Raw genomic sequence first — 26933 nt, 5'->3', positions numbered from 1 at the left:
GGTCAGCGAAGCTCAAGTGATTTGTCAATGTCCTCAGAACCCGGAGATGGACTTGCAACTTTAATTTATGAGTATCTCAGGGATTTATAACAGAAAAATCTGTGGCACCCCTGAAATCCATAGGAGGTGCTGAGATGCTACGAAGTAATTATTGTTTAAGCTTCTAGAAGGTAGTAGTGTTGTTGAAAAGCAGTAAAGGCAGAACTCCATTAGTGTTGTTTAGAGAAGTATTTTTAGCATAAAGCTACCTGCAGCCATTTTAAAACCTGATATCTCATTCATGCACTGCACCAGCGTGAATGGCAGGTGACTTGATGCCTGTGGTAAGAGGTAAGAAATTCGAAGATATTCCTGGTGCCAACTTAATAAAATCACATTTCAACTGAAGAATGAAGTTTATTTTTTGTTGCTTGCTGTTGGAGTAAGCTAGTTCTCCTTGGAGGCCAGAAGTTTGAAGTATGGAACTGCTCAGCTCATGAATCAACTCACAGAGTTAAAAGCGCCCAGAAACTTTGTATCTTTAAACTTTTTCATGACTTTTAAGTTTAATGGCTGTCAGTAGTTAGATAGGTTCTAGAAAAAATAAAACAGAACAAACCACCAGATTTCTTATTTTCCACTTTCACATGGAGAAATACATAAGGAGTGACCTGCCAAGTTGGCATAATTGTTGAGATGGAATTTCCTTACAAACTGTGAGTTAAACTTCTGGAAGAGTGCCTCAGTGAAAGACCTCTCAAAATACGATAAAGCCTAACAAACCTGACCTCCTCATGTAAAATAAAACCTGCTTGATGGGGTTAGTTCTCATTATATCCCACATTTTCCTCTCAGCCAAGACACCGTGTGCCAACAAAACCACTGCTCAGTCATGTTAATATACCGATCTCAAAAGCTTCCCGGTATGGGAAAGCTTTGCCAGGGCACTCTTGTTCTCTACTGTTTGAATGAAGGACTATGTTTCTAGGAGAGTATAGTATAACAATGAGTGCATTTTTAAGTTACGGGATGAACTTCAAAACACTTTATTGCAAGGATACTAAAATCAAAATATTATATCTAGAATCAAAGAATAGCCTGAGTTGGAAGGGACCCACAAGGATCATTGAGTCCTACCTCTGGTACTCACAGGAGTACCTAAAAATTAAGCCATGTTTCTGAGAGCAATGTCCAAACGCTCCTTGAACTCTGGCAGGCTCAGTGCTATGACCACTGCCCTGGGGAGCCTGTCCCAGTGCCCGACCACCCTCTCAGTGAAGAACCTTTCCCTAACCCCCAGCCTGACCCTCCCCTGTCACAGCTCCATGCCGTTCCCTCAGGTCCTGTCACTGTCCCCAGAGAGCAGAGCTCAGCGCCTGCCCCTCCGCTCCCCTCGTGAGGGAGCTGCAGGCCGCCATGAGGCCTCCCCTCAGCCTGCTCTGCTCGGGGCTGAACAAACCAAGGGACCAAAGCTGCTCCTCATATGTCTTGCCCTCTGGACCCTTCACCATATTCGTAGCCCTCCTTTGGACACTCTCTAATAGTTTTATGTCCTTTTTATAATGTAGTGCCCAAAACTGCACACAGTGCTTGAGGTGAGGCTGCACTAGTGCAGAGCAGAGCAGGACAATCCCTTCTCTCAGCTGGCTAGCCATGCTGTGCCTGATTCACCCAGGACACATCTGGCCCTTCTGGCTGCCAGGGCACGCTGGTGACTCATGTTCAACTTGCTGTTGACCAGAAGCCCCAGATCCCTTTCTGTGGGACTGCTCTCCAGCCTCTCATCCCCCGGTCTGTAGCTATAGCCAGGGTTGCCCCATCGCAGGTGCAGAATTCAGCACTTGCTCTTGTTGAGCTTCATATGGTTGGCGATTGCCCAGCTCTCTAATTTGTCAAGATCTCTCTGCAAGGTCTCTCCAACCTCAAATGAGTCAACAGCTCTGGTACTCAAGTACTGTTGCCTGGGTAGTAATAGCTTGATAAAAACCTCAATCAAAGAAAGAAACTAGGAAAACACTGAAAAGAATATATAACCTTCCATTATAAAAATTCTGTCAGGACTAAAACACGACATCTGGCACAATGCTAGCATCAACAGAAGATACATATGTTAACTACTACTACCCACATTACTGTGTAGGGTTTTCTGGTAAGGAGACAATAAAGAACTTTTCCTGTTGCAAATACATACTTTGAAAACACATGAAAAGTGTGATATAGATAAAATACAGACATTCCCCCCAAATGAAACACAGACCAAATCAAAGCCTATCCAGTTCAGTATCCCATTTCCTACATATGGGAAAGAAAATTAAATGACTCCATGAAGAAGGAGACCACAGTATGTAAGACTAGAATCAGCTGTGTACCTAGACTGTTATGACTCCCAAATCTCCCATCTGGACTAAGCTCGGGAAAATCTGTTCTCTGAGGAGAATAAGTGACCAATTTATTTTTTATGGGGTGACAGAGGAGAACTAAGATAGCTCAGAAGCTAATGGAAGAAGTGTGAGTATTCAAAAGCTCATGTTGGTTTCTGAGTCATAGCAGAGTGAAATACGGTGCAAGAAGAACCTAAGCTCACATACCAATATTCAGGTAAGGATCTAACTGCAATGAGAATTCAGAGACTTGCAACTGCTGAGCCAAATTCCTTTACAGAGGAAAAAACAGCTGTGCTCCTTTCCTTACCTGTTATGGTAAGAGGGAGAACTGTACAGTGCCATGCTACATTACACTGCATTGCACTTGAATGCTATACAAAAAGCATCCGATGATGCCTAAGTGCTATTTGTAGGGCAAGTGAGGAAAATAATTCATGTCCATAAATAGTAATACAGGATCTTTGTTCTAATTCCCCTCAAATACACTGAAGCTTGCTGTCTCCACGCAGGTTATCTCAACAGGCTTAGGAAGACAAAGGGGAGTTGATCTTTCAGAAGAGCCATTCTCTTTCCTTTCTTCCCAAATTTAGCATTTTTCACATTGTTTTCCCCCAAAATTCTGAAATCCACTGTTAGACACTTGGAGAAAGCCATCTCACAACTGATCCAAGACCAGCCTGGCCAGGTATGCCTGAACTCCTTGGAAGGGAGCAGTTTGGAATGGGGTCTGATTTGGCTTCTATCAGCCAGTCCATCCAGTATGTTCTGAAAAATTACTGAAGTTAACGTTTTATCTTTCTACAGAAAAACAGCAGCTAAGGCAGGGACCCACTAGGGTCCCACTAGGGAACTTTTCCCACTAGGGAAAAGGAAAGGTTATGAGAGACCAGGCAGTTCTTAAAGCCTGATCAGTCATAACAGTCTTCCTGCAGCAAAGCCAGGAAAGAAGCAGGACTATTAAAAAACCATAAAAGTCCCGATTTCCATATAATGCCTAAAATCTGAAGAAATGAGAATAAATACAATCTGAGATAAATGTGGCAGTCATGAAAATCTGCTTCCTGCTGAGGCAAAGCTTGGTTGGTGTCTACCATATTGACCACCTGAGTACTACCCAGTATTATTTTATTTTTAGGATCTGAAAACAAAACAGGCAAGATCTTTTCCGTTTTCATGACAAGAACAGCAGCTTGCTGGCACAGCTGATACACAGAGCACATGTATATGAGGATAAGCACTTGAAGATCTAATTTATGTTGATAGTCACTGTTACTTACTGGTTCAAATTTAGTCTTTATTTGTCAATCTCAATTGTTCCTAAATCACAAGTATACATTAAAAGGTGTATGAATAACATGACCTAACATGTTTTCCTCTTTTCCTGCCCTTCTTGATTCATGAAAACACCAAGGCAAAAGAATAATAACATTCCTATTTTCAGCCAGATTTAAGTGTATACTGAAAATTTATCATAGGTTGAAGTGATGTATTGAGTAGGGATGGAACTATTCACATGCTTAAGATAAAGCTTATTTTGAATACTTTCTTGAAGTGGGACTCAATTCTGAAGCTTTAATTTGGGTTAACACGCTGCTTGTTATCCCCTTCATGGCTACAAGACTGAGCGCTGCATTTCTGTTTATAAAGTCTCTTTGGTAATGTTTCCAGTAAATTAGTGACTAATGGAGCTCCTTAAAGCTGCTGTGTCCTGGATATCAGAGCCTTCAGGATGCAATAGGGCATCACAGAACTACATGTATGAAGGTTACAATGAATGACAGAACTTTTGGATTAGATTGTTTTTTGGCTTATATTGAATCGTTTTTAAAAACAGGCATAGACATAACATCCTATTTTTTTTTTCCTTAGAGCTTATGCCAAAAAAAATAGTAAGTTTGCAAATGGATATTAAGCAATGCCAGATATTTTCTGGGTTTGTTTTAACAAATTAACCCTTTGTGTTCTTTTCTGATGTCCAAATAATTGTATTGGAAGCAGATGTTCTACCAAAACCGACATGATCAGAAGACATTATGCTCACTTATTAACATACTGTTTAATATTCACTACAACCTGTTTTAAAGAACAACAATGTGTTAACATTTAAGCCAGGAGGGATTTCTGTACACTATATAGTACTTGATGCAGCTTGTTTATGCAACAGTCTGACAGACACAATTAATCTCATGAAAACGACCAGAGTATAGCATAATTGCATATCATCTTTAAAGTAATAGAACGCACTTTCCATTTGAAAATCAGAACTTAATTGAATCCCATAAGTTCAGAATGCAGAGAAAAGCTCTAAAAGAATGAAGTTAATTCTATGGGATAGTTGAATGAAAAAATGGTAGATTTTATACAGAGAATAATAGGACAATCTCCAAATAAGAGTGAAGAAAGAAATACCTCCAACAAATGCATCTCCAGCTCCATTGGTATCCACGATTTCACTCTGATCACTCACCAACACAGGGAAAGTAGCTACTTCATTTTCTATAACGGAAAGAGAGAATAAAACATCAGCAGCTTACAAATATGACGTAGAAAAGCACACCAAACAGTGACAAAAAAATCAAAACTGAAGCTCTGACTCTATAACACAACATAGTAATTTGGACAAAAACAGATTTGGTTTATAATAATAATAATCTGCAATGCAGTATTTTTGCAGAGGGATATGGGAATACATTTGATCAAGCTATTTGTTGTGGACGTTTTCATTCATTAATTTCGGTCTCATTCCTTTTCTTTATCTCCTAATATTAAGGGCAAGAGAAAAGAACTAAACTGGGAGGAACAACATAAAACACATGGACATATGGACAAGACTAAGAAAAGCTCATCCTGCCAAAAACAGTGCTTCTTATTAGTTGCAGAGAGGTGATGTAGTCTCCAGAATAGCCAGTCTGAGCCTCCAAAAGTTCCAAAGAAATTGCTACATTGCAAAAAACAAAACACACGTGAGCTAGCTAAAGTGAAACGAAGAGCAGGAACTACTGTATATCAGACTGCTCTCAAATTACATCTTTTTAAAAAACACATATATGTAAGGAGGCTTGCAACTCTCCAGCTGACTAGATTTGGCTTCAAGATTTCAACGACTTCATTCTCTTCCTTATTTCTTTTTAAAAAAGTATGTCCTTCTCTGCAGCTCCCTGCCCTCTACTGGCACTTGTTAAACCTATTGCAATAGGTGGATACTCAGCATCTTCACCTCAATTCACTGCCACACCACAGTTCAACATAATTACACCACTTAGGTATGATAACTTTAGAGTTCGAGGGTTATAAATTTAATATATACCACTAATTAATCAGCTATGGCTTTCCAGGTGGTAATGTCATAATGACGTGATAAAAATATAATTACCACCTTGTCACAATACCTTGTTAAAGTGTAAATTACCCCTGTAACAGAGCCAATGGAAGTTCTGCCTCTGGTAGTCAGTATGCATTAAACTGTCTCAGAGCAAACAGATTGTCCTTTGGCAGACAGCAGGAATTAAAAAAAGGGGAGGGGGAAGAAAAGCCTGTCAACCAGTGAAAATGAAAACCATCAGAGCTGTCATCCTTTAATTTTGGGAAAAAAAAATAAAATGGGAAGTAGATCCTCCAGCAGCTAAAAGCTGGAGACAAGTAGCTTCTTCACTGTCCAGCAACAGAACAGATCATAAAAATCGCTCTCACATTGACATACACAGTAGCAAACAAGGAAACCTAGTTTGGGAAGCATATGAAGAATTCACAGTCTCAAATCAGGCAAGTCTGCGTATGCTGCAGAGGTACCAGAAGGATCCTGGTTTCTGTGAAATGCAGTGTATCAGCTCTACTGCTCTTCACCATCTGCCACTAAGTGAACCAGGCAGATATAATGATGCTGCCTCCAGAGGGAACTGTTGGCTGGCCCACCAGGAGGGGAGGGGAGGGGAGCATTAGCAACAACCATCCATGAGAGGCAAAGGAAAAAGGGTAATGAAAACCATAAGATGAATATTCCAATTAAAGAACAGGTTTCAGTCAGTTCTCAGTGCATCCTGCTCTCTATACTGTTAAGAAAGCTACTTAGAAATCTACTTTGATGCTGTATTGTACTCTTAAGATAGTCTTCAAAAGTAACATTTTTCAGTAATTTTAACAGGATTCATTTGAATTGGAAATCAAGAAAGAGAGGTCTTATATTAAACTTTGCCAGGAGAGCAGAGTGTATTCATCCATTTCATGAGAAGATATATAAGATTGCCTCTAGATAATGCTAGAACAATGAACAAAGTGATAAATCTGTTGAAGACACATTGTAATAAACTTATCTGCTTGGGCACACACAGATGTTCTACGTTAAGTACACAGCAGACACTTGCATATGCATACAAATGCATGTGTTTGGGCACAGAGAATGAACAATGCACGGGCATTATATTTAGACTGCTGTAAATGGGTCTCAGCATCAAATAAGACTCTCCGTTCAAGAAAAGTTCCACAGACGAAAGTTCACACTATCATCTTTCTCCTTTATTTTCCTCCTCTGTCTTGACTCCTTCACTCAGCTCCCTCTAGTACATTCAGGTGAGTATTGCACTGTGAGCTCTTATTTTACTCTTCCTGCAGTGGATGTAATTGTAAGTAACTGAATTGGTCTAAAAACCGAAACACGTCAATGACTTCTGTTGATATGAAAGTAATCTTTTTTTCTGCCCTGTCTGCCATCTCTACCTGGACCACACATTCCATCCCCCTTTTTCTATAACATTACCTATTTCAAGAGAGGTAATAATCTTATATTTTGAAATACTGAAGTTTCAGAAGCAGCTGACACGGCTTTGGAGCACGTAGTATATGATAAAGGTATTACCACCTGCACATATTGCACACGTCCAAGAGAGTAAATTATCTTTCTTTAACCTTATGAGAACTTCTACTAGCATAGTAGAGTCTACTATAAGCTAACAATAGTTAACATATGGAAGGACAGAACAAAATACTGAGGTTTTTTCTTTCCTTCACAATAAATGAAGTCACTTAGAATTAAGGCTGCCATTAATTTACCTTGCAATGTCTGCGTAATAGGATAAAAATAGCTAACATCTTTCATTGATCTGTGTCTTGTAACAACTAGGCACAACAGGGTGAATTAAGATGAAGCACAAGTCTCCATTCTGAATATCCTTGCTTTTGTGACTTTAATGTTACTTTAACTTCATTTCTGTATGTGATCTATTATTTTGTAAAATGCTCAAATCCATCATAGTAAACAGAGACACCTTGGCTAAGCGCATTGGTCATCAGTGGCCTTGCATCTCTAAGTCAGTTCTGATTTCATTTATCATTCTGAGAGCTTATGAAATAAAGAGTAATTACATAAGTGTTTTGAAATCCAAGTGCTGCTCCTCTGGGCATAAAATCCAATGTTCTATTTTTAAGCAACAAATATCTTCTCTGGTAAACACACTCAGATACAACACATTCCAGTTTGGTATCATTTGCTGGAAGCCCAGAATTGGAAGTGTAAATTGCAAAAGGGTGTGTATAATTAGGAAAGTTTTAGTAACAAGCATTAATGAAATCTTAAATCTTGTGACTTTGATTCAGCTCCCTCACTGATTTTACACTGCTGAGGATCTCAACTGCTTTAGAATGATTTGGAAATAATCAAAAGTTAATGTACTGAATTCATAGGCTGAAGAAAATATTCACTGATAAATCAGAAGGAATCATCTCACTGGTAAATTTAGTTATTGCTAATTTGTTGCATTATGTACGTAAAGATGTGAAATCTATCTTTGTTTTCCTCAGGCAAAAATATGCACCAGCATATCTAGCTTAAGATATTTTCGTAGGTAAAACAGTCTGGAGAGACGATAATAGGGGAACAATACTAACCAAAAAAACAGTGTTCCCACCATCCTGGTACATTTAACCTCCCAGCTGAACACAAACCTTTTTCATGATGTTAACTGAAACAATCGAATTCTGATGATAGCTGCAAATACTACAGGTCTGTCTTTAAACCAAATTAGAATCACAGACTACACGTCTACTCTTAGTACAGTAATAAACACCAGCAAGCAATCATTACATCCAATTAGGTTGAGTGCTTTCCTTAACTGTGTCATTTACCAGTCTCTCTTGCTCTTAAAAGTAGATTAAATGTGTAAACTTACATTTAATTACCTGTAACAGAACTCTTATGGGCAACATGTTGGAGTGTCCATAATTTTGTATTAAAATAAAAGTAAGAAGGGAGTTCTAAAATACATACAAAAATGTCTAGCTATTTCCTCAAATAAGCTTTTGATCCAAGGGCTGATAGTAGGAGTACAGATGCTTACAAGATGGAGACACATTCATGTTTCTTTTGTAAGCTTTAACTTGTAAAAAAGGAAAGGAACAACTGTGAAACAGAATGCTGTCCCATCTCCTTCCCACCCCCATCCTCTCTCATTTTCTTTAGATCGGGGGCCAAAAACAGATAAAAAGGAAAAAAAAAAGGACAGGAAGAACTTAACAGAACATAGAAACCTAAGCTCAAAACCTATAAACGTCTCTGTACAGCTATAAGGTAAGAAGTAATGAGAAAAGTATTTGGAACAAACCCATGTCAGTCTGGCCGATTCTGAGCTCTTACCTCGCTCCAGAAGGTAAAACCAGTAGCCTGAAGGCTCTAAGCCTCTGTACCTTCTTCAGCACATTAAATGCATCTTTTAAAATTAGCAGCATAATATTTTCTCCTGTTTCTTTTTCTACAGTAGAAACTACAACTGCTGTTGCTTTATTTCACATAGAGATACCACACTTGATATGTAAATCAAATAGACACTGTAATTCTCCCATCACTGTTAGCACAGCTCTGTCCACAGTGGTAAGGCAACATGGGCCAGGGTGCTGGGCACTGAACCCCTACTTAGAAATCCTTACAATGTCCAATAGTGATGTATTTCAAACCTGGCTGTGTTGATTCAGCCTGTCACTTCAAGGCAAACAGAATGAGATCCTGCATTTTCGGGCTGGGACTTTCAGATAGCTGTACTGTGTGAGCGCTACGGGCCCCCTGGCACTTTCTGTGTGCCGGGTAAGTTTGCCTTGTTTTGCATGCCAGCATCTCCCTCTCCTCCAGCTATTTCTGTGCATTGTTCTGCCTGGTGCTGTAGCTATGAAGGGCTTGTCAGAAAAATAAGGAATTTGTTTGTGCAAGTCAGTGCAGTTAAATACTATAACAAGAAAAATGTAAGTCAGCCACATGCTTTCAGATCTTTCTAATCAAATATTTTAATAATACACAATGAATGATTCTGTATTCAAATAAATTCAGCATGTAGCCAAGAAAGCTTTATATCAAGGAATAGTGAAGAAGTTGGGCCTTTACTGCTATGATGAACATTACTCAAAACAAGTCAGAGAGTAGTTGTCATTTATAAAGCATTTATATGTATATGGTATGATAAAATTAATATAAATTCAAATTTATTTCCGTAATAAAATGCCCAAATAGAGCAATTAGGCTACAATTCTTGCAGCTTGCTAGGCAAAACTAAGTAAGTACATATAGCTATAGAAGCCAGGATGCAAAGAACTGTCCCTCAGAGGCAATGCATTTGCAGTACAAACAGAGAAAGAATATGCCAAAGATTTTGTATTTTCTACTGCTCTACTCATGATCCTACAGGTATCTATAGCATGAATGACGGTATGCAGACCCCACTTTCTCTCTCTCTCTTAGGAGGTAAAAGTTAATCCAAAGATGCTCAGTGAGACTTGTCTTCCCTTTATTGCTCTGCCGAGACACATGCATTGTCCCATTTAGTCATGAGTATTTTTATTCAGAAGTCATATTCACAGCATTTATGTGTGATTCATAGGATTGGAGTTAATAGGGGAAAGAAGGTTTCTCCAAAGGAATTCATACACATCAACTATTAGCAATGATGTAAAATTCAACAGTATTCTTGCACTCAGCATATAGCCACTGAACCTACATGTGACAAGGTCTGCACTCCCGTCATTTCAGCACCGCTCCTTGGAAACGATGATCTTTAAGGTCCCTTCCGATCCAAACAATTCTATTCTATGAAACTATTATTATTTATACCTGCATGAGATCAGACCCAGAACTCTGTACCTAGTTATAATTGTACAAAAAGTAACTGTGTCAACCAATACGCATGAATAGCTTTTATAGGCCCGAATGTGTTTTGTTTACTTTATATAGGTAATGGGATCCACTTAGCTTTTGATATTGCCTGTACCATCATTGCCAATGCCATGAGCTGACGTTCTGTTTTAGTTCTCATATTGAACAATTCTTTGTTTGCACAAGTAAACAAAACACTATGACTGCATGTAAAGATGGGGGAATGAGTGGAGGTCAACAGAAAACACTACAGTTTTGCTTCAGATTGGTGCTATATTAAATAAGGAAATGCATACATACATATATGGAAAAACTGCCCTAAAGAACAACCCGATGAATTTTTCTGGCATGTGTCACAATGTTTAACGTTTAGAATGGCAATGAACTCTGTTGAGGAAGCCCTTCCGAGCACACATGAGTATTGCCATTTGCCCTCTAGGCACACATTTCAGAGGGAGCTGAAACTGCGCCCACTGAACTGCCAGAAAATGCACTCCTCTAACTCAGTGCGGCTGCTGAAGACGTAAGGCAGTGCTCAGAACTGCATCATTTTCCTGTGATCTCTGCAAATGGAAAGGGGTTGAAGACTCAGGAAAGGCAAAGAGTATCAACTCATAGACACCCAAAATAAGGAAAACTCAGAACTTCTGTAACTGTTTCACTGATTGAACACTATGAAATTACAAGGAAAAGCTCAGATCAAAATCAGTCCTGAAGAAGGAGATGGGTTACAATAACCGAAATCCGTGAATGGTGTGACCCTAGCCTCCCATGAGAACAGGTCCCCTTGGCGTAACGATGGCTGCATGTCGGTATAGCTTCAGCACAATCAGTCTAGCCACCTCAGTGAAAGTGCAGCGTGGCACAAAAACAGATCTGGCCTTGGATATCAACAAATGTTGACCTCTGCTCCCACCCTGCAAATCCTACATGATTTGGCTTGACTGGTGTACATCCTACTTCATCATTAAAAATAAAAAACCAAAACAAACAAACAAAACAAACAAACAAAAAAACCCCAACCAAACCAACCAACCAACCAACCAAAAAAACCCAACAAATAAACCCTCTAAAGAAATACTACTCTTTAAGCTACATATGGGAATGGAAGATATAAACAAATCTCTATTTCCATCCACAAGTAGGTAGCTCAGGTAGTGAAAACAAGTACAAATGACGACAGATGGAATTTCAATTTTCAATATCTAATGCACAGAATACATCACATATGTATGCCCAAGTTACATTGACCCATGTTCTAGCTCACACACATTCTTCAGCCTTCTGAAACTTGGCTCCATGGGCTGTGCAAAAATGAAGTATCTTTCAGCTAAGAAAGCAGACCATGTACTTCACTTTCTGCTTGCATTGACCCACATGCTAGCAAGAAAGCACATATGTTTGTACTCCATTTCATGCTGTTCTACAGACATACTCGAAATTACTGCACAGCTGGACCATCAAAACACTGTCCTATGGGAGAATTTTCACAAATATTGATCTATAATCTGGTCAAAAAGCTTATCAGGACATTGGCTAAAACAAGCTGTAGAAAAACGCATTACAATTTGATTTTGAGCAGGACAACCACTGTATTATGCCTCACATTTTTTATACATTAAGCATATTGCCCTAACGGGGCAAACACACCTGTCAAAACTTGCAGGCTTTCTTAGCTATACCTCAGCTTCACAGCGGTGAACACAGAAATCACATCGTTTAAATAAATGCCATGTTACATGACAGCTTTGTTTATGCTACATGATAATCTGAGAAGCATGGGTCGTCAGTGGAGGCAGAAATAGGCCCAAGGCATTTCTATTTTACTTGAGCATCAGTAAGACTGAAGAGAGAAGGAGTGAGCATTAGGTCACTACAGAGCAGTTCTGAAGGAGCTTTTTCCTCTGGGAAAATTTATATCTAGTTTCATAAATACAATCAGTCCATCAAAATGAAAGAGAGCCTTCCTTACAAACATTACTAAAAATAAGTTAATGTATAAATATATTTCTCCTTTTTTTTTTAATTGACTGGATGCTAGTTGGACATTGTTGAGGTAGATATGCCACAGGAATTTTAGAAATTTAAACTGCCTTTAAATATTCAAGGTAGATGTAGAAATTTGTATTTTTGATCCTTTTAACTCAGAGCTCTGATCTAGAATTTTTACATTTTTTTTTTCTTCTTATGCTGTATTTGTAAATTCTCTATTGCCTTTAATTAAGATCTCCCTAGGCTACTTATTTATTTTTGAAGAATGAAACTTGCTTACTAAATGAATTTTCTCAGGCTTTTGCAGGTTTTAGATCTATTAGAAGATGCCACCGCAGTGTAGGCTGAGATTTGTTCTAATCTCAGTGGGTAAACATTCTGCTCTTAAAAACACCAGTTAAAAACATCAACTCCACTGTTTTTAATGGAACTCTTTCAGTATTATGCAAGTCTAGAATGAGAATTTGGCCCAAAATGAAGGAGCTTATTTTCGCCCTAAATTAGCTACAAATCATTTCTTAGATAATTAAATGTCTGTACATTTTTGCACATGCAGGCTAAGCTGGAAGAGTGGTGCTTTTCTCCCACAGCTCTCACCTCACGCCCACAGTTTTCTGGTAACCAAAAACGGGTCTTGGAGGAGGCATTGGGAATCAAATATCACAGCTTCACATGCTCTCATCTTCTAGATCAGACTGGTGACTGCCCAGAAGCTGACACACCATACATTTGCAGTATGAAAATCTAACATGCTTTGCTTTGTTTCTCTAAGCATCTGTTTTGATTGCGGATACAAAGACCACTTTATAGTTTTTGTATTCTACCTTTCAAAATGATCTTGATTTTTTTAATTGTTTACGCTGTCAAGGTAAGCAGAAAATCCATAAACACTCTTTATTTATTTATTTTTAATATTTGGTTTTAGCCAAATATAAAAATGTCACCCCAAACGACAGATACTTATATCCCATGATGTGCCAGAGATTAAAAGAAAATTGCATTAGCACTATACTAAATACAGCATTTAACTGCTTACAAATGGATTTTCATATTTGTGTGGTAATTTACAATGTGCAATAGGTAGAGCAATCTAATCCACCACAATTGCATAATATTTTTGAACAACTTGCTGTTGATAAATAATGCAAGTATTAGGTTATTAAATTTTTTACAATTAAGTGACTAAGAAAGCTGTTTATTGCCTTCCGTTATACACTCTGTTAATAAGATCGTTGTTGCAGATGTTCATGTATGCTGCATTGATGTTTAATGGTGCATGATGCTCTAGGTGGTTCCCATAACCTTGCTTTGTCTACTATGAGCTGACTCAATTGATATGATAATAGAGAAAAGAGGTCTGAAACAAGCTGGGCTGTACTGGCATAATTTGCATAACCTTTAAATTTGCCATCATTTGATAGCCAACTGCTCCTAAAATTCTTACTCAGATGTCTGCAGCAACAATATACTGTACAAACAGCATTCTGCAATTGGACAGGTGGGGAGGAAAGAGATGGCATGCGTAGCTTATTGCACTTTTATATTCTATTAGGAAATGTACTTATCAAATTTAGAAAGCCAACAATTTGGAATAAAGCTCTGCAGTTTTATTCGTGGTCAATCGCTATTAGCCACAATGCATGGCCTGGCATCTTTTCAGGATCACAGTACAATATCAGAGTGTCAGATTACAAGGATATAAATATTTGGTTCCACAGACTCCTCTCTGATTTAGTTTTGACTGCTAATCACTGTGGCAGGGAGAGGAATCAGGATAGATTACAAAGGAAGGAGGAGGGGGGGGCACAGGGTAGCAGAGTACAGCAAACAAAATCAGTGGAAGTCACCTTCCAAACTTTAAATCTGTTTTCTGAAGACTGTATGTACTCTTTTTAAACAAACGTTATTATATCATTCTGTCGGTATAGCCAAAGCCTAACAATGTACAAATAATTAATGTTTGCCTTATTTACTAAATCTGCTGTCTTTACATACTGTAAGTCAGGTCTGCTTATTTTACTGACTTTTTTATTCATATCAAAGAAAATAGCTCTGGCAAAAGTAAGCTGGAGCCTACTTTGATTCAAATAGGATCAAATACATAAACTTTATTTTTGTGGTATTTGTGGATTTACATCTAAACTGCTACTTCCTAACCTATATTATGCTCAGGTGTGTCAAGGTCAGGTCACTGGTATATGGGTAAGGTGCACAGCTTATTTTTCAGATACGGTATTTGAACCATTCCCACTTTGCTTTACCTGTAAAACCTACTGTGGAAATAACCGAGCCAAACTGATCATAAAACCTCACAAATCCGCTTTTAGACAGGTAACCGTTTTGGAGAATTCCAATTGACTCCTCTCCCTCACCCCACCTCCAGTGTTAGCTCTGGCCTTACACAAAATGCATACTAAATCCCCAAAGCAGGACCCATTGTAACTCACCCCCAACCCTCCTGTCCACTTCTTCCACTAGCCAGCATCTCTGCTCTCTCTCTCCTGGAGATAAGAATTTGTATTTCATTCAGCCACCTATTTACCACAACTTCTATTACCCGAGACTGGATGCTACAGCAGAGAAACTTGTAATCAAAGGGTCAGTTCCAGCAGTTAATTTTCTTCTAGGGTCTCCATACATAACCACATTTTACTCTCTTTCCATTCTGTGCAATTATTTTATAGTGACTATTTGAGCTGGTGAAGATTAGAGTCTTGAAAACATAAGTTGCATCATTTATGGCAAAAGCATGACACAGATAGCTACAATTTCAACTTTTCTACAATGTTCATTCAACTATAATCACAAGATGGGAAATAAAATCTCTAAATTAAAGATGATAGGCTATCAGAGTCTGTAGGGCACCTGAGTGGAGATTCTGCTGTTCAAACTCCTCTCTGATGATTTGCTATGAAGTGAACTACTGCCTAATAATAATAATAATAAAAAAGGCTAAAACTGCCAAAATAATGGAAAAAAGATCTTCTGCAAAAGATATTTTGCCTAGCTGCCAGTGGTCAAAGGGTCCAGTTTTTTATGCACCTCATTTGTAACAGACAGCAAAGAAGATACCTTAAGGTAAAACATGTTATCAAATCTCTCGGCAAACATACAGTTCTTTTTTTGTATAACCTCTAGGTAGACTACAAAAATTGAATCAAGAGCTTGCAGACAAGGTACAGCACAAAAAAAGACACATGGATCCGTATAAACCATTCATATTCATGAGTGTTTTAAGTTCTCCATGGCTATAATCAATATCTAATGAAGTTAATGAGATTTTTCCATTGATTTCAAAAGCAACTGGGCTGAGCCCCAGAGACAATAATATCATATTCTCTGCAAGAACTCCAGCTGATAACACATACTTTGATAAGTTACTAGCTTCCCATCCGGAATTTCAGCAATGAACAAAAGATATGTATCTTATTTCAAACTCATCTTCCAAAATGAGCAATGTAATGTTGTAAGACTCAATATGGAGCATTTAATAACTTTAACTGAGAAGCAGTCAAGGCGACAGTAGTTACTTGTGATGTTAAGGCCAATATAAGATCCATACATAAGACAATTGTTATTTGTTTAAAAGTGAAATGAAAAAAAGCCTCCCAAAAGGTTGAGTTTTTGTTTTCTTTTAGCTTTGAGTCTCTACAAAGCAGTGCTTCCAACTCTCATGTCTTCTAACACATCTAAGCCCATCCAATAGATTTAATCACTGATAAGTAGAGTTATAAATTCAGATTGGCCTTGACCTTGGGCAGTATGACATTATCTGAAAACCATTAATGGTCTAAAACTAAAGGAAAAGCTCATTAATAAAAGCAAAACTGTACAAAGGTAAAAAAATAAATAAAGAAAAAGGAAAAGAAAAAAAGGTAGTTTTATTAAAAGTATTGATCATGACCTAGGGCACTACAGACATTGATCTTCCCATATCTCCACAGGAAAAAACAAAAAAGTTAAGCCAACAAATTATCGATCTATTACGAAACCTGCTGAACAAGGCATACATTTAATTTCTTACAATGAAAAAAATAATCTCACCAAATCAGCGCAAAGAGAAAATCTATTTCTTAAAAACTATTGGTAGTTGAAAGAATTGCAAAAATTTACTATCTGACTGTTTTCATAAAATAGCTACCCTATTAGTATGATTTGAACACAAGTGTTGGGAGGGGAGAAGCCTATGCACTGCAACCCTTTAAACTACAGGTTTCAGATTTCAGTTTGTTAAACCATGTGTTTTAAAGTAGAAATGGAGAGCATACAACACTAGATATTTCGGCAGCACAGAATGTGTGTACAGAAAAGGAAAACGCTGAACTTGAAACAGAGCAAAAACTTAATGAAAAGTTTATAGCATAATTATTTGATATAAAATAAGATACCAGAGTTTTGGATTTTCTTATCATTGTAGCTGCAATAGTAGTAGCTGAAAAACTAGAAGTCACCAGAATTTCATGTTTGGTGCGCACACAGAGAGGTAGGTGGCATTTTCAGAAAACAGGGCCATAACCTCAACAAAGTTGCATGAATTACACATCCACTGAGAAGCACAAACTCAATTTGGAAGGCTGTCATTAGTTCCAGTGCTTCCTAAGTACTGAATGATTGATTTTGCTGTCTCATCATTCTTTTAATATAATTATATGATAAAACTTGGTTTTCAAAATACAAGATGTCAAAAAGATCATTTCCCTTTTGATAATATACTTATGTCTCTATCCCCTCTTTCTTTGCTGTTTGGTTTGCAGACAATTCTACGATGTTACTGGCTGATCCTGAAGCAACTTTCCTTCCACCTTGGGAACCACAGTCTCTGTAGTTGCCATATGGAAGTTCAAAACACAATATGACTTGGAGTGGAGCTCCACAATAATTTAATCCAATATAGTTCATAGATACTATAGTCTCCTTTTTCCTTGTCTCCTACGGCTGACCACTGCAACACAAGATGCAGGAGATAGCCAGTGACATTCTTAAATGGCTGAATTCAAATAGCAGGAGGTACTTCTTCACAACTCCGTGTCTTTGACACTCATTGTATGATTCAGAAAGTCACAAACTACGGATTGCTGGAAGCTAGGAGAGCGTAACATGGAGGTATCACTACATATTTTTTCTGTTTTTACAAGCACCTACTACTATACGTTGTTCCAGATACTAGCTTAGGTAGACCTTAGGTCCAACCATGTCCTGCTCCCCCTTTTCCACTCTATAAGGGCAACATCATTTAATTTATGTTACACAACCACTGGAGTTGTGTATTAACAGTCATGCCTCCAAGAATTCCTTTTAGACTTATGGTACAAAAATTGACTTCCTAGATCTATGTATTAGTATTTTAGAAAAAAATATAGAAATTCTTCTGTGTAAGAGGAAATACTGCCAAGTCCTAAGGAATGGAATGGGGGCCCATATTTATTGCCCTTCAACAAACACATGTTTTTCACAGCTTAAAGAAGTAATTTTTCCTTGGAATGCCAGAATGCAAATTCATTATAGCACCTGAAATTCAGGCTATGTTTAATGAAAGGTACAGTTTTGCCTTGAAAATTCCTTATTACTAGTGATTAACTTTCTTCTCAGTTGCTGGGCTAAACTGTTGTGTTACCAGGTTAGACTAGGCAAGATATTTTATTCTTTAAATCCATGAGAAATTACTGAAACACACACACACACACACACATTACATACATACATATATATATCTACATATATACATACATAGGTATATGCATTCTTTGAGATGTAATTGTTGATACACTTTTAAGTCCAGTTAAGATACTGGTATCCAGGAACTTTGATTTTAATAATGTGTTTCAGCTGTCTAATAAAATCCTCAGACCTCCTCTCCCACACAGCATGAAATCATGAATGGTCTCAGTTACAAAAGGCATTACCAGCTTTGCTATTCATTAATCCCTAGCAACAAACATTCATTATTAATTTAGGTTTTGTGGTTTCTTAAGTCACAACTAAACTAAAAATAATTCTACTGGGCTTTCTGGTTCATTTGTTCTGCCATTGGCAGACCAAAATTTCCATTTTTCCTAAATCCATTTTTGGTATTTAAATTTTTCTTTACATTTGTGAATATCACAGGACAGGGAATAGTGAAAGTGTGTAATCCTGTGAAAAAGAGCATGCATTGTAATATAACCCAGCTGCAGGCCCAAGACACGACTTTTGTTTGTGTAAACACGTAGGAAGGCTGTCTGATAAAAAGAGCACGTCAGGATTTTTCCTGTCTGGAAGGCTGAGCATGAAAGCTATGAGAACTAAGGAAAAAAAACAGTTTTTCTTGCTTAGAGGACAACATACAATACCCAGTAATTTACAGAAAGAGGAACTGCAAACAGGCCCACCATAAAATGTCAGCAGTGTCAATAGTAATAAATACTTCTGTGTTTTAGAGATAAGCTTACAAGGTAACATGCTGGTCTATGATTGCAGCACAACCTGACAAAGAAAACCTACTGACCTCTGTTTAGACTAGATTATATGCTTGTTTTTATTCCCCCAAAATGCATGGAGCATCACACCATCATGATGTAAGAATGGCACTTAAAAACTCTAGCAACTCTTCTAAACAAAATGGTTTAAAAATTCTCCTTCAAGATCTAACATACCCTTACAAAGTACAAGAAGTTTCATCATTCATAAAAACACACTCTCCTCCATGCTTCTGTTGCTATTTTCATTTAGATCAAGTTTTGGTTTTATCCAAACCCATATAAACTTTTAATTTATGAACATATGGGCATATATTACCTTGAGACTGGTTGTAGTGGATTAAACCAACATCCATTTAGCTTGGTATCCTGTTTCAGATAACAGGCAGAGGCCAATGCCTAGTATTACTCCAACATCAAAAGCTTTGTAGTGGGCTCTAAAATTTGGTAATGTTGCAAGTTTTATAGCCACGTATTAATTTGGCTATATTGCACATGCTGTGTAATTTATCAAATAGATTAATTATCAAGTAGTAATAGCAAATAGAAATTCAGAAATTTCAGTATGTACTATTTGTGAGGTACACTAAGAGATTTTTAAGGGGTACCTTTCTCATTCTACCACATTCACTGCAAAGCTAATACATTTCCTGAAAAATTCTCAAGTCACGTATCCCACAAATTGAAGATGTAAGCGGTGTCATTAAATCAGTAAAATCCTAACTCGTTTTAGTTAGGTTTTAATGCCTGAATCCTTAACAATTTCATTTCTTTACTGCATATTCTAACAAGCGAGCTTATTACAAACGTGCCCTTAACAAAGGTGGTCTTGAAAACATTGGGGGAAAAAAGAATGGAAAATTCTATGTTCGCGCCTGAACATGCCAGATTTCATCATTCATAACTTGAAAAATGCTGAAGTGATTTTCTTTAAATTTGGACTGTTTTTCTTTCCACTATTAAAGCTATAAAACAAGCCAAGTTTAAAGTTTGTAGCTTCAGCTGTTTTTGAATTATGCAAATATTTCAATATAAAAGTATGTTTTTCCATTGCTGAACTGATTTTGCTCAGACTTTCCAAAGACTTCCCTTTGGGCCAAGACTAGTCATAAAATGTATCTGACTAAAAGTAATTCGTTTAAAAACGTTATGAGCAACTCTGTAAAAAGGATAGTTTTCACAGCATTTAATTCTGACAAATGTTATAGCACACACATAGATATGACATATATGTTGTTGCCAGAGTTTGTAATTTTTGGTGTGTTTATTAAAAGCCCCAGCTGCTAAAATCAAGAGATTGGATGCAGTCATTAACCCTTCCCCCCTTTCCCTGCATACGTATTTTTTCGTGGTTACAGAAAAAAGTGTTGAAACATGGAATGAATGTATCCCACCAAGCTGGGAACCTGAAGTTAAATCCAGAATCTCAGACATGGGAAGAGGAATATGATGAACAAGGTTGCGTTAGTGGGACCCGAGTGTTGATAGCCAAGTAATTCCCAGTACAGCCAAGGACCATCCACACAAGAATTTAACCAATGCTGTTCCTCAAATAAACTTTCCCAGGTAAGCAAGTCCATAGATTTGATTTTTCAGTTACTAAACCATACCATAATGCTCTGTACTGAAAGGTATCATCACAGGTGCCTCTCTCAGGTTACTTTTTTTCAAGAGTTTTGTCAAAATTCAATCATTATGGAGACAGATTTTTGAAAAAAAATTTGTCAATGGTAATTCTTAGACTCACTAAGAAACTCCAATGCCTTCAAGTTCTTCAGTAAAAAGATAAAATTTGACATCAGAGGAAAATGCACCCAAATGACACGAATAGGAGAACTTCAGACAATGATAACATGCTCCATGGAGTCTTATTAGAAGCTGACAGTTAATTTAGTCAACATTTCATCTGCAATAGCTCCCGTGTGCCAATCCTAAACACTCCTTTCCTTCCCTATAAAACATACAGATCACACTCAGCTTGAATTTGAGCTTGCCTTTTTCTTGCAATTATTCCTACTGACAGAGAACAGGAAGGAAAGGGAGAGGAAAGGAGCCTTGGGGCTGGAGTACTGTGATGGAGGAGATATGAACAGACAGTAGGAAGACCCAATGTGCTCCATGATAGAAAAATAATTTTTTCCTCTGAAAACACAAATAATTCAGACAGATTAGGAATTTGGACCGACAAATGGGAATGGCTTAGACTGGAACGGCTGATGCAGTTATTGCTTCTCACCATTTTCATGATCTGCTGCAGCTGCATGGACCTCTAAGTTGCTTGTCAATCAGTGCCTGAGTGGCCACAGTCCATGGTCTCTTTGAGGTGAGCCACCACTAGTTTTTGTAGGCATTAAACAATGTTGGATTAAACTGCAGCAATTCACAAACTGATTAAACATCTTTGCTGTAGGGCTGAGACAGATCGCTGGAGGAAGTATACTTTTTAGCTATCTCAGTCTATGAGAGATATATTCTCTGAACTTTTTGGTCACTCTTTTCTTTTGGTAACAATCTGCACCTTCCTGTCCTACTCCTCAAATACCTGTTGATACTTCTGTTCTCTGGGATGTCCAAGAATCAACAACTGTCTCCACAGTCAGTCCTCTGCACATTTAATGAGCAGCTGTATTTGCTCTTCTTCATCCCACCAAAAATAAAACAAAATTCTACATCTCGTTTACCAACACATATAATTCTGTGTCCTTTCATGAATGAACAAGTAATCTGGAACAATCCCTTTTATCCACCTCATTTTCTCTCCTTCCAGCCAGAGCTGAACCAAAGTGTATCCCCTCCCTATTTCCATTTCCTGATCTACCATTTGGCCTACACGTAACCCACCAAAGAGGAACACTCCTCCTCTTGTAACACAGACACTCTCAGCTTAGCCCCATGGCTGCCTTGTCTAGGACAGTAAGCAGAGCTTTTTTTTGACTGAGGACACGAACCTCTGTTTAAGGAAGCTCTTACAGCCACAGTGTTGTCTTTCTCATTGTGCCCATGCATAGGCTGGGGCTGGGCAAGAACGGGGAGGTTGCTGTCCATGTGTCTCTCCACAGAGAGCAGTCCAGTCCAAGGCATTCACTTTTACTCCCAAGGCTCAGTTGCTGTCAGACAGCAGAGTGCTTTCCGTGGGGAAAATGCAGAAGGGGAAGAGAAGAAAAGGTACAAAACCCACAAAGGGCCAAATTCACCTTGGCATCTTTCACTCTCACACCTGTAAGCTCCAGCTCCATCCTGCACTCTTTCAGCGGACATAAACTGAGAACACCAGAATATGGGATCTGCCAACAGCTGATGAAGAATGGTTAATGGCAGCAGTGGAAGGGAAGAAAGAAAAATCAGAGTCTTTTGTCTGGATACTGATCCTCTCTGGTTGAGTCAAGTCTCTAGTGACAGAAACATCTTTCAGCTAATAAACGTCCTGGAACCATGTTCTTATTATCACTATTGACTTGGGTGGAAGGTCCAAATCCATTGCTGAAATCCATGACTTTGCAAGTACTGATCTAGGCACAAACTCTCTGACAATACATTGTTTCCTCAGAAAGGCAGGATAAACAACCATACATAGACTGCTTTTTCTAAAACCTACTCTTCTTCTGTGCATTACAAAGAGGAAATGAGTTCTATGCAGGTAACTACTCCTAAATACAGCAATTCTTCCAAAAATCATTTAGAAACATTTTACACTTTCCACTGCAGGTTTCAAAGCACAACTAGACCTAATTAGTGTTGAAATAAGTGTGTTAGCAGTACTCTATGCCTTTCTATCGTATCATCATATACTAAATTAAGGGACACATTTTCCTCCTTTCATTATTATTTTAATGTGAAGAGGTGGGTAAAAGATGATCCACACCAAAGGAAGGAAAAAGGGGGAAAACAATAACAAATTGGTACCTCTTTTGAGAATTGCCCCACAGGCCAAATATTTTCATGTTCTTAATCATTATTAAATGACTTAACATGACACACAGAGCCTGGCGAATGATTGCATCCTGACATGGGAACGAATTACAAATGAAATGAAAGATCAAACTGTATTAGAGGACTGCCTCTGGGAAATGAAAATCTTTAATTCTCTTTTATTATTGACATTTATTTGGCTGCCATGAATAACAACATAGCAAAGAGATTCAGCTACGCTTGTGCACTGAATAGCTTATCCCACGGCTCAAAACTGCCTTAACATTTATCATGTTTGCTTTTGTAGCTGACACCATTGCATACACTCTCTATCCATCTTGCATTTATCATGCATATAAAGTGCATTCTCTAATTTAAGTTCATTTCATAGCGAACAAACAGCTAAGATTAGCAAGTGTCAGTCCGCAAATAAGCTCCCAGTTGTAAAAATATCAAAGAAGGGATTAATGGATTTGTTAACAACTCCAGTTTGAAGAATAAAATAAGTACACAGTGAAAATTAAATAAGAGCACAGGAGGGTTACACATAAGATTTAGGTTTACTACCATTATTACTAGCTCATGTATAAAAACATTTTTACACTTCTATTTCTCAGCCAACTTACAATACTCCAGTGGAGTGCCTCCATATGGGCCATTCACATAATGCAGTAACTTTCTGGAAGCAGCACTTTCATCATTATTCAGTGAGATACACATACACAACTCTCAGTGACTGCTATTTCCTTTAAATCAATCTGTAGCTAACAAAATACAGGAAGGAGTGAACTATTGGAGAAATCATTCAAACTGCTGCTAAGAATGATCTATATAGCAGTGACATACCTACTTAGTGCCTAGCCCTGCAGACACAGGCTGAAGCAAATCTTGATTTTGAGGCAAATATCATATGAGTAAGCACTGGACCCTCAGGTGCAAAGCTTCCTCGACTTCACTTGATTTCCAAAGGAAGAATTCAGCCCTGACTAATAACTTATCTTGTGCAGGAATGAGTGACTAAAATGGCTTGCTGCAGCACATGTTTTTAATAGCTTTATTTAGTCTAGAAGCATAGGTGGGCAAAATTAAAGAGACTGTCAAAAGGTAGGCTAGTCATGTTTATAATGCTTAAATCTGTGTGTTGTACATCATCAATTTAGACAGTACAAACTACTTGTATCCTTGCTAGAACACCTTTTTCCCATGTATTCCTTTGAGAATAGAAGAGCAGACGGCTGAGAAAAGCTTGAAGTGAGACTTTCTGCTCAAAGCAAGAAAGACTGGAAATTCACTTAGTACTGGATTTCACTTCCTCCTTTTCACAAATGTTTAAATATACTATACTGTTGCACAGCTGTTCTCAGCAGGCATAGTGTGTTCTTGTTTGCAGCAAAGATGGCTACACAGATAAAATCTCAAGTCATAAAATCTGAGCAAAACCAACTGGATCAATATTTTAGATCTATGTTATAAAAAAGAACTTCAGATGTTCAAAACTAAATTCTCAGGCATTCCTATGAAATACTAACTTGAATTCAGAATATTAAAACAATTAAAACGTAACAGAGATGAGAAACATTAACATCAAAAGGCAAATGCTATGCCTACCATTTAACAGCTGTAATTTCTAAAAACAGAACTTGCAATTGCTTAACTAGAATATTTACTGAGAGAAAAAATTTGAAAAATATACCTGTAGCCATTACAGTGTCATCCTTCCCCTGGGTAAAGACTACAATTCGTTGCCTTTTAGTGTTCACCTTTGGCAGGGCTTGTGTCTTCCGGGCTATCTCTTTAATGTCTTCAGTCTATTAATAAAGAGAGAAAATTCTTGTAACCAGCATATTAGAGCAGTGAAAGATTAGAACTGTATTAGCAGATCAAAAATTTATTTTCTTATGGCTAGGTATAAAACAGACTTTATTGTCTGTAGAGAAAGATTTTTAAAAGGAGGAATACTTCATTCTCCTAAGGGTTTACGTAGTACTATGAGACCAGCGTTTTTAATCTTGATAATGATAGTTCAGCTATTCCAATTGCTGCAAATCTGCAAAGCTAACAAAGGAATTACAGAGCATTTCCTAATGAGCAATTAGTGGGTTTCTTTGCTGCTGACTAGATTCTAACCTTACCTATCATAAAATTAAAAATAAAATTGGTAAGAGAATACTTTGGATAAACTCTGAGCCTGAGTTTCATCCTGTTTAGCCAGGTTTTATAGTAGCATAATCCCTTTGATTTTAGCAGGATTACAAACACTGTTTCTTGAACTTCCCTGCAACAACTGATCTCAACAAGTAAACCCACGGTATCCTGCAGCACCTTCAAAGGTGTGGAGCCCAGGTGAATACGCCATGTGCTCACTAGCTCTCTGCACCACTGAGATGTAAGGAAGGAAAGGGTGGAAGCTGTATTCAGTGGGGCACAGAACATCCCCAATTTGCTGAAATTAGGATAAGCTGCAAAAATTTCAAGAATCTTTGCTTTAAAGGGACTTTGTCTGTACACCACAGTGCATGTAGCTAGGAACAGAGAACTTGGCATAGTGAACCAAATCACAAATCCATCCAATGTCTTTGACAGCAACAAGTTTGAAATGTTTTATTTGATGCAAGAAACCCAGTAACAGCACAACTTGTCATTAGAGCATTATCCTTCCTATTCTCATATTTTAGTTGCCCTATGATTTGAAACACAAGGATTTCAACTTCTTATTTAGTTTTCAATCTCATCTAAATATCGGTATTCCTGTTATTTGTATAAGCATCAAATCCTTTTATAATGCTCTGTGATAAGCTTTTGTTCTCAAATTTATCTGGAGCCAGTAAGTTCCACATAAATTAAATTTGTTATATGTAAACCTATTTCTTGCCATCATGTATAATATTTTCTTTTATTTTTTAAACAGTAGGAAAACTAAGAAAGACTACACTTATTCTCTATCTTATTTACTGGGCCACGTTTTATTCATATCTGTGTTAAATAATACCATACTATTTTTTTAGTTTGCTCTTATGTAGAAGCTACTATACTGAGAGACAGCAGATTTGGCAAGTGCCTAGTGTTGAGTACAGTCTGAAACCACAACAGTATCTTCTGCATTTTTTAGTGTCCTGTTCATTACGAATCCCAACTCATTTTTTTAACACAACTACATAATGAATAGAGTTTATTTATAAAGCTGTCCAGAGTGGTTTCAAGTCATCTACCAGAGTTGTTTGAATTAATTTGTATTAATACATTTTTATCTTCCAAAATCAGCATATAGTTATTTTTAAGCCAGGTACAGTGTGAAGTTTTGACTGCAGCTGTTGATTTTAACAAGATGTTGCTTCTTTTTCAGCAGCAGCTTAGATAAACAAGACCTATAAACCCGCATACTGTCCAGTCCTGTTTACTTGCTGCTTTTTAGAAATCTTGTTGATAAAATCACTGACAGCATTCCACTTTTATTAGGTACAGAGAATATGCCTAAGCTGTATATTTATCAATATCACTCTAAATGAAAATTATCTAGCTCTTTTGCAATAGTTCTAGCCTCCCTTTAATTTCTCCCCCAGATCTCTGGTAGTCAGTGAACCCATCGATTAGACACATTTACCAAACACTAAAATATTTTCCCCTTACTTATTAGTCTCTAACTACCTCTTCTAAAATTTTTCTCACACTTCTAATCTCCATATACAGTTACTATACTCTCATTTGTGTTATTTCTTAATTCCTCCTGCTTAGACTCTTAACATGTGCTTTCAGGGGGAAACTTCTACTGCTAGAGAAGTAAAGGAAAAACCTTGAATCCCTCTGAGTAGGGGCATCTTACCCCTAATTCTCAAAAGGCAAGGAATCCCTTAAAGATGCCAGAGAAAAAAATGCAATTGCTGCTCTTTTGTTTTCAAATGTCTTTTTAAGTGGAGATTTATGTGTAGAAGGTATCAGCTAGTGGCATAAGCTGTTAGGCAGGGCACGAATGGAGAATTATGGCCCTCCAACCTGGCAACGTGTAGGCTTCAGATACCTAAGTTCTGAACTACTTCAGGACTTGACAATTAAGAGACCCTTGAAGTAAAGATACAATAAAGTGTCACA

At 37.7% G+C, this 26933-nt stretch overlaps 1 protein-coding gene across 3 annotated transcripts in view; it reads right to left on the bottom strand.

Moving 5' to 3' along the window:
* Positions 1-26933, bottom strand: part of ADK (adenosine kinase) — a 293154-nt gene that overhangs the window by 14728 nt on the left and 251493 nt on the right. For all 3 annotated transcript variants that reach the window (XM_080598116.1, XM_080598115.1, XM_080598117.1), the window contains exons 9-10: positions 24541-24655; positions 4773-4859 (exon numbers count right to left, since the gene is read on the bottom strand). In XM_080598116.1, coding sequence (XP_080454242.1) covers positions 4773-4859; positions 24541-24655 — 202 coding nt within the window. The remainder of the gene's footprint in view (positions 1-4772; positions 4860-24540; positions 24656-26933) is intronic.

The sequence above is a fragment of the Anser brachyrhynchus genome (genome assembly GCF_964034855.1).
Source record: "Anser brachyrhynchus genome assembly, chromosome: 6".
NCBI classification, from domain to species: domain Eukaryota; kingdom Metazoa; phylum Chordata; class Aves; order Anseriformes; family Anatidae; genus Anser; species Anser brachyrhynchus.
This window is presented reverse-complemented; position numbering and strand designations above follow the sequence as displayed.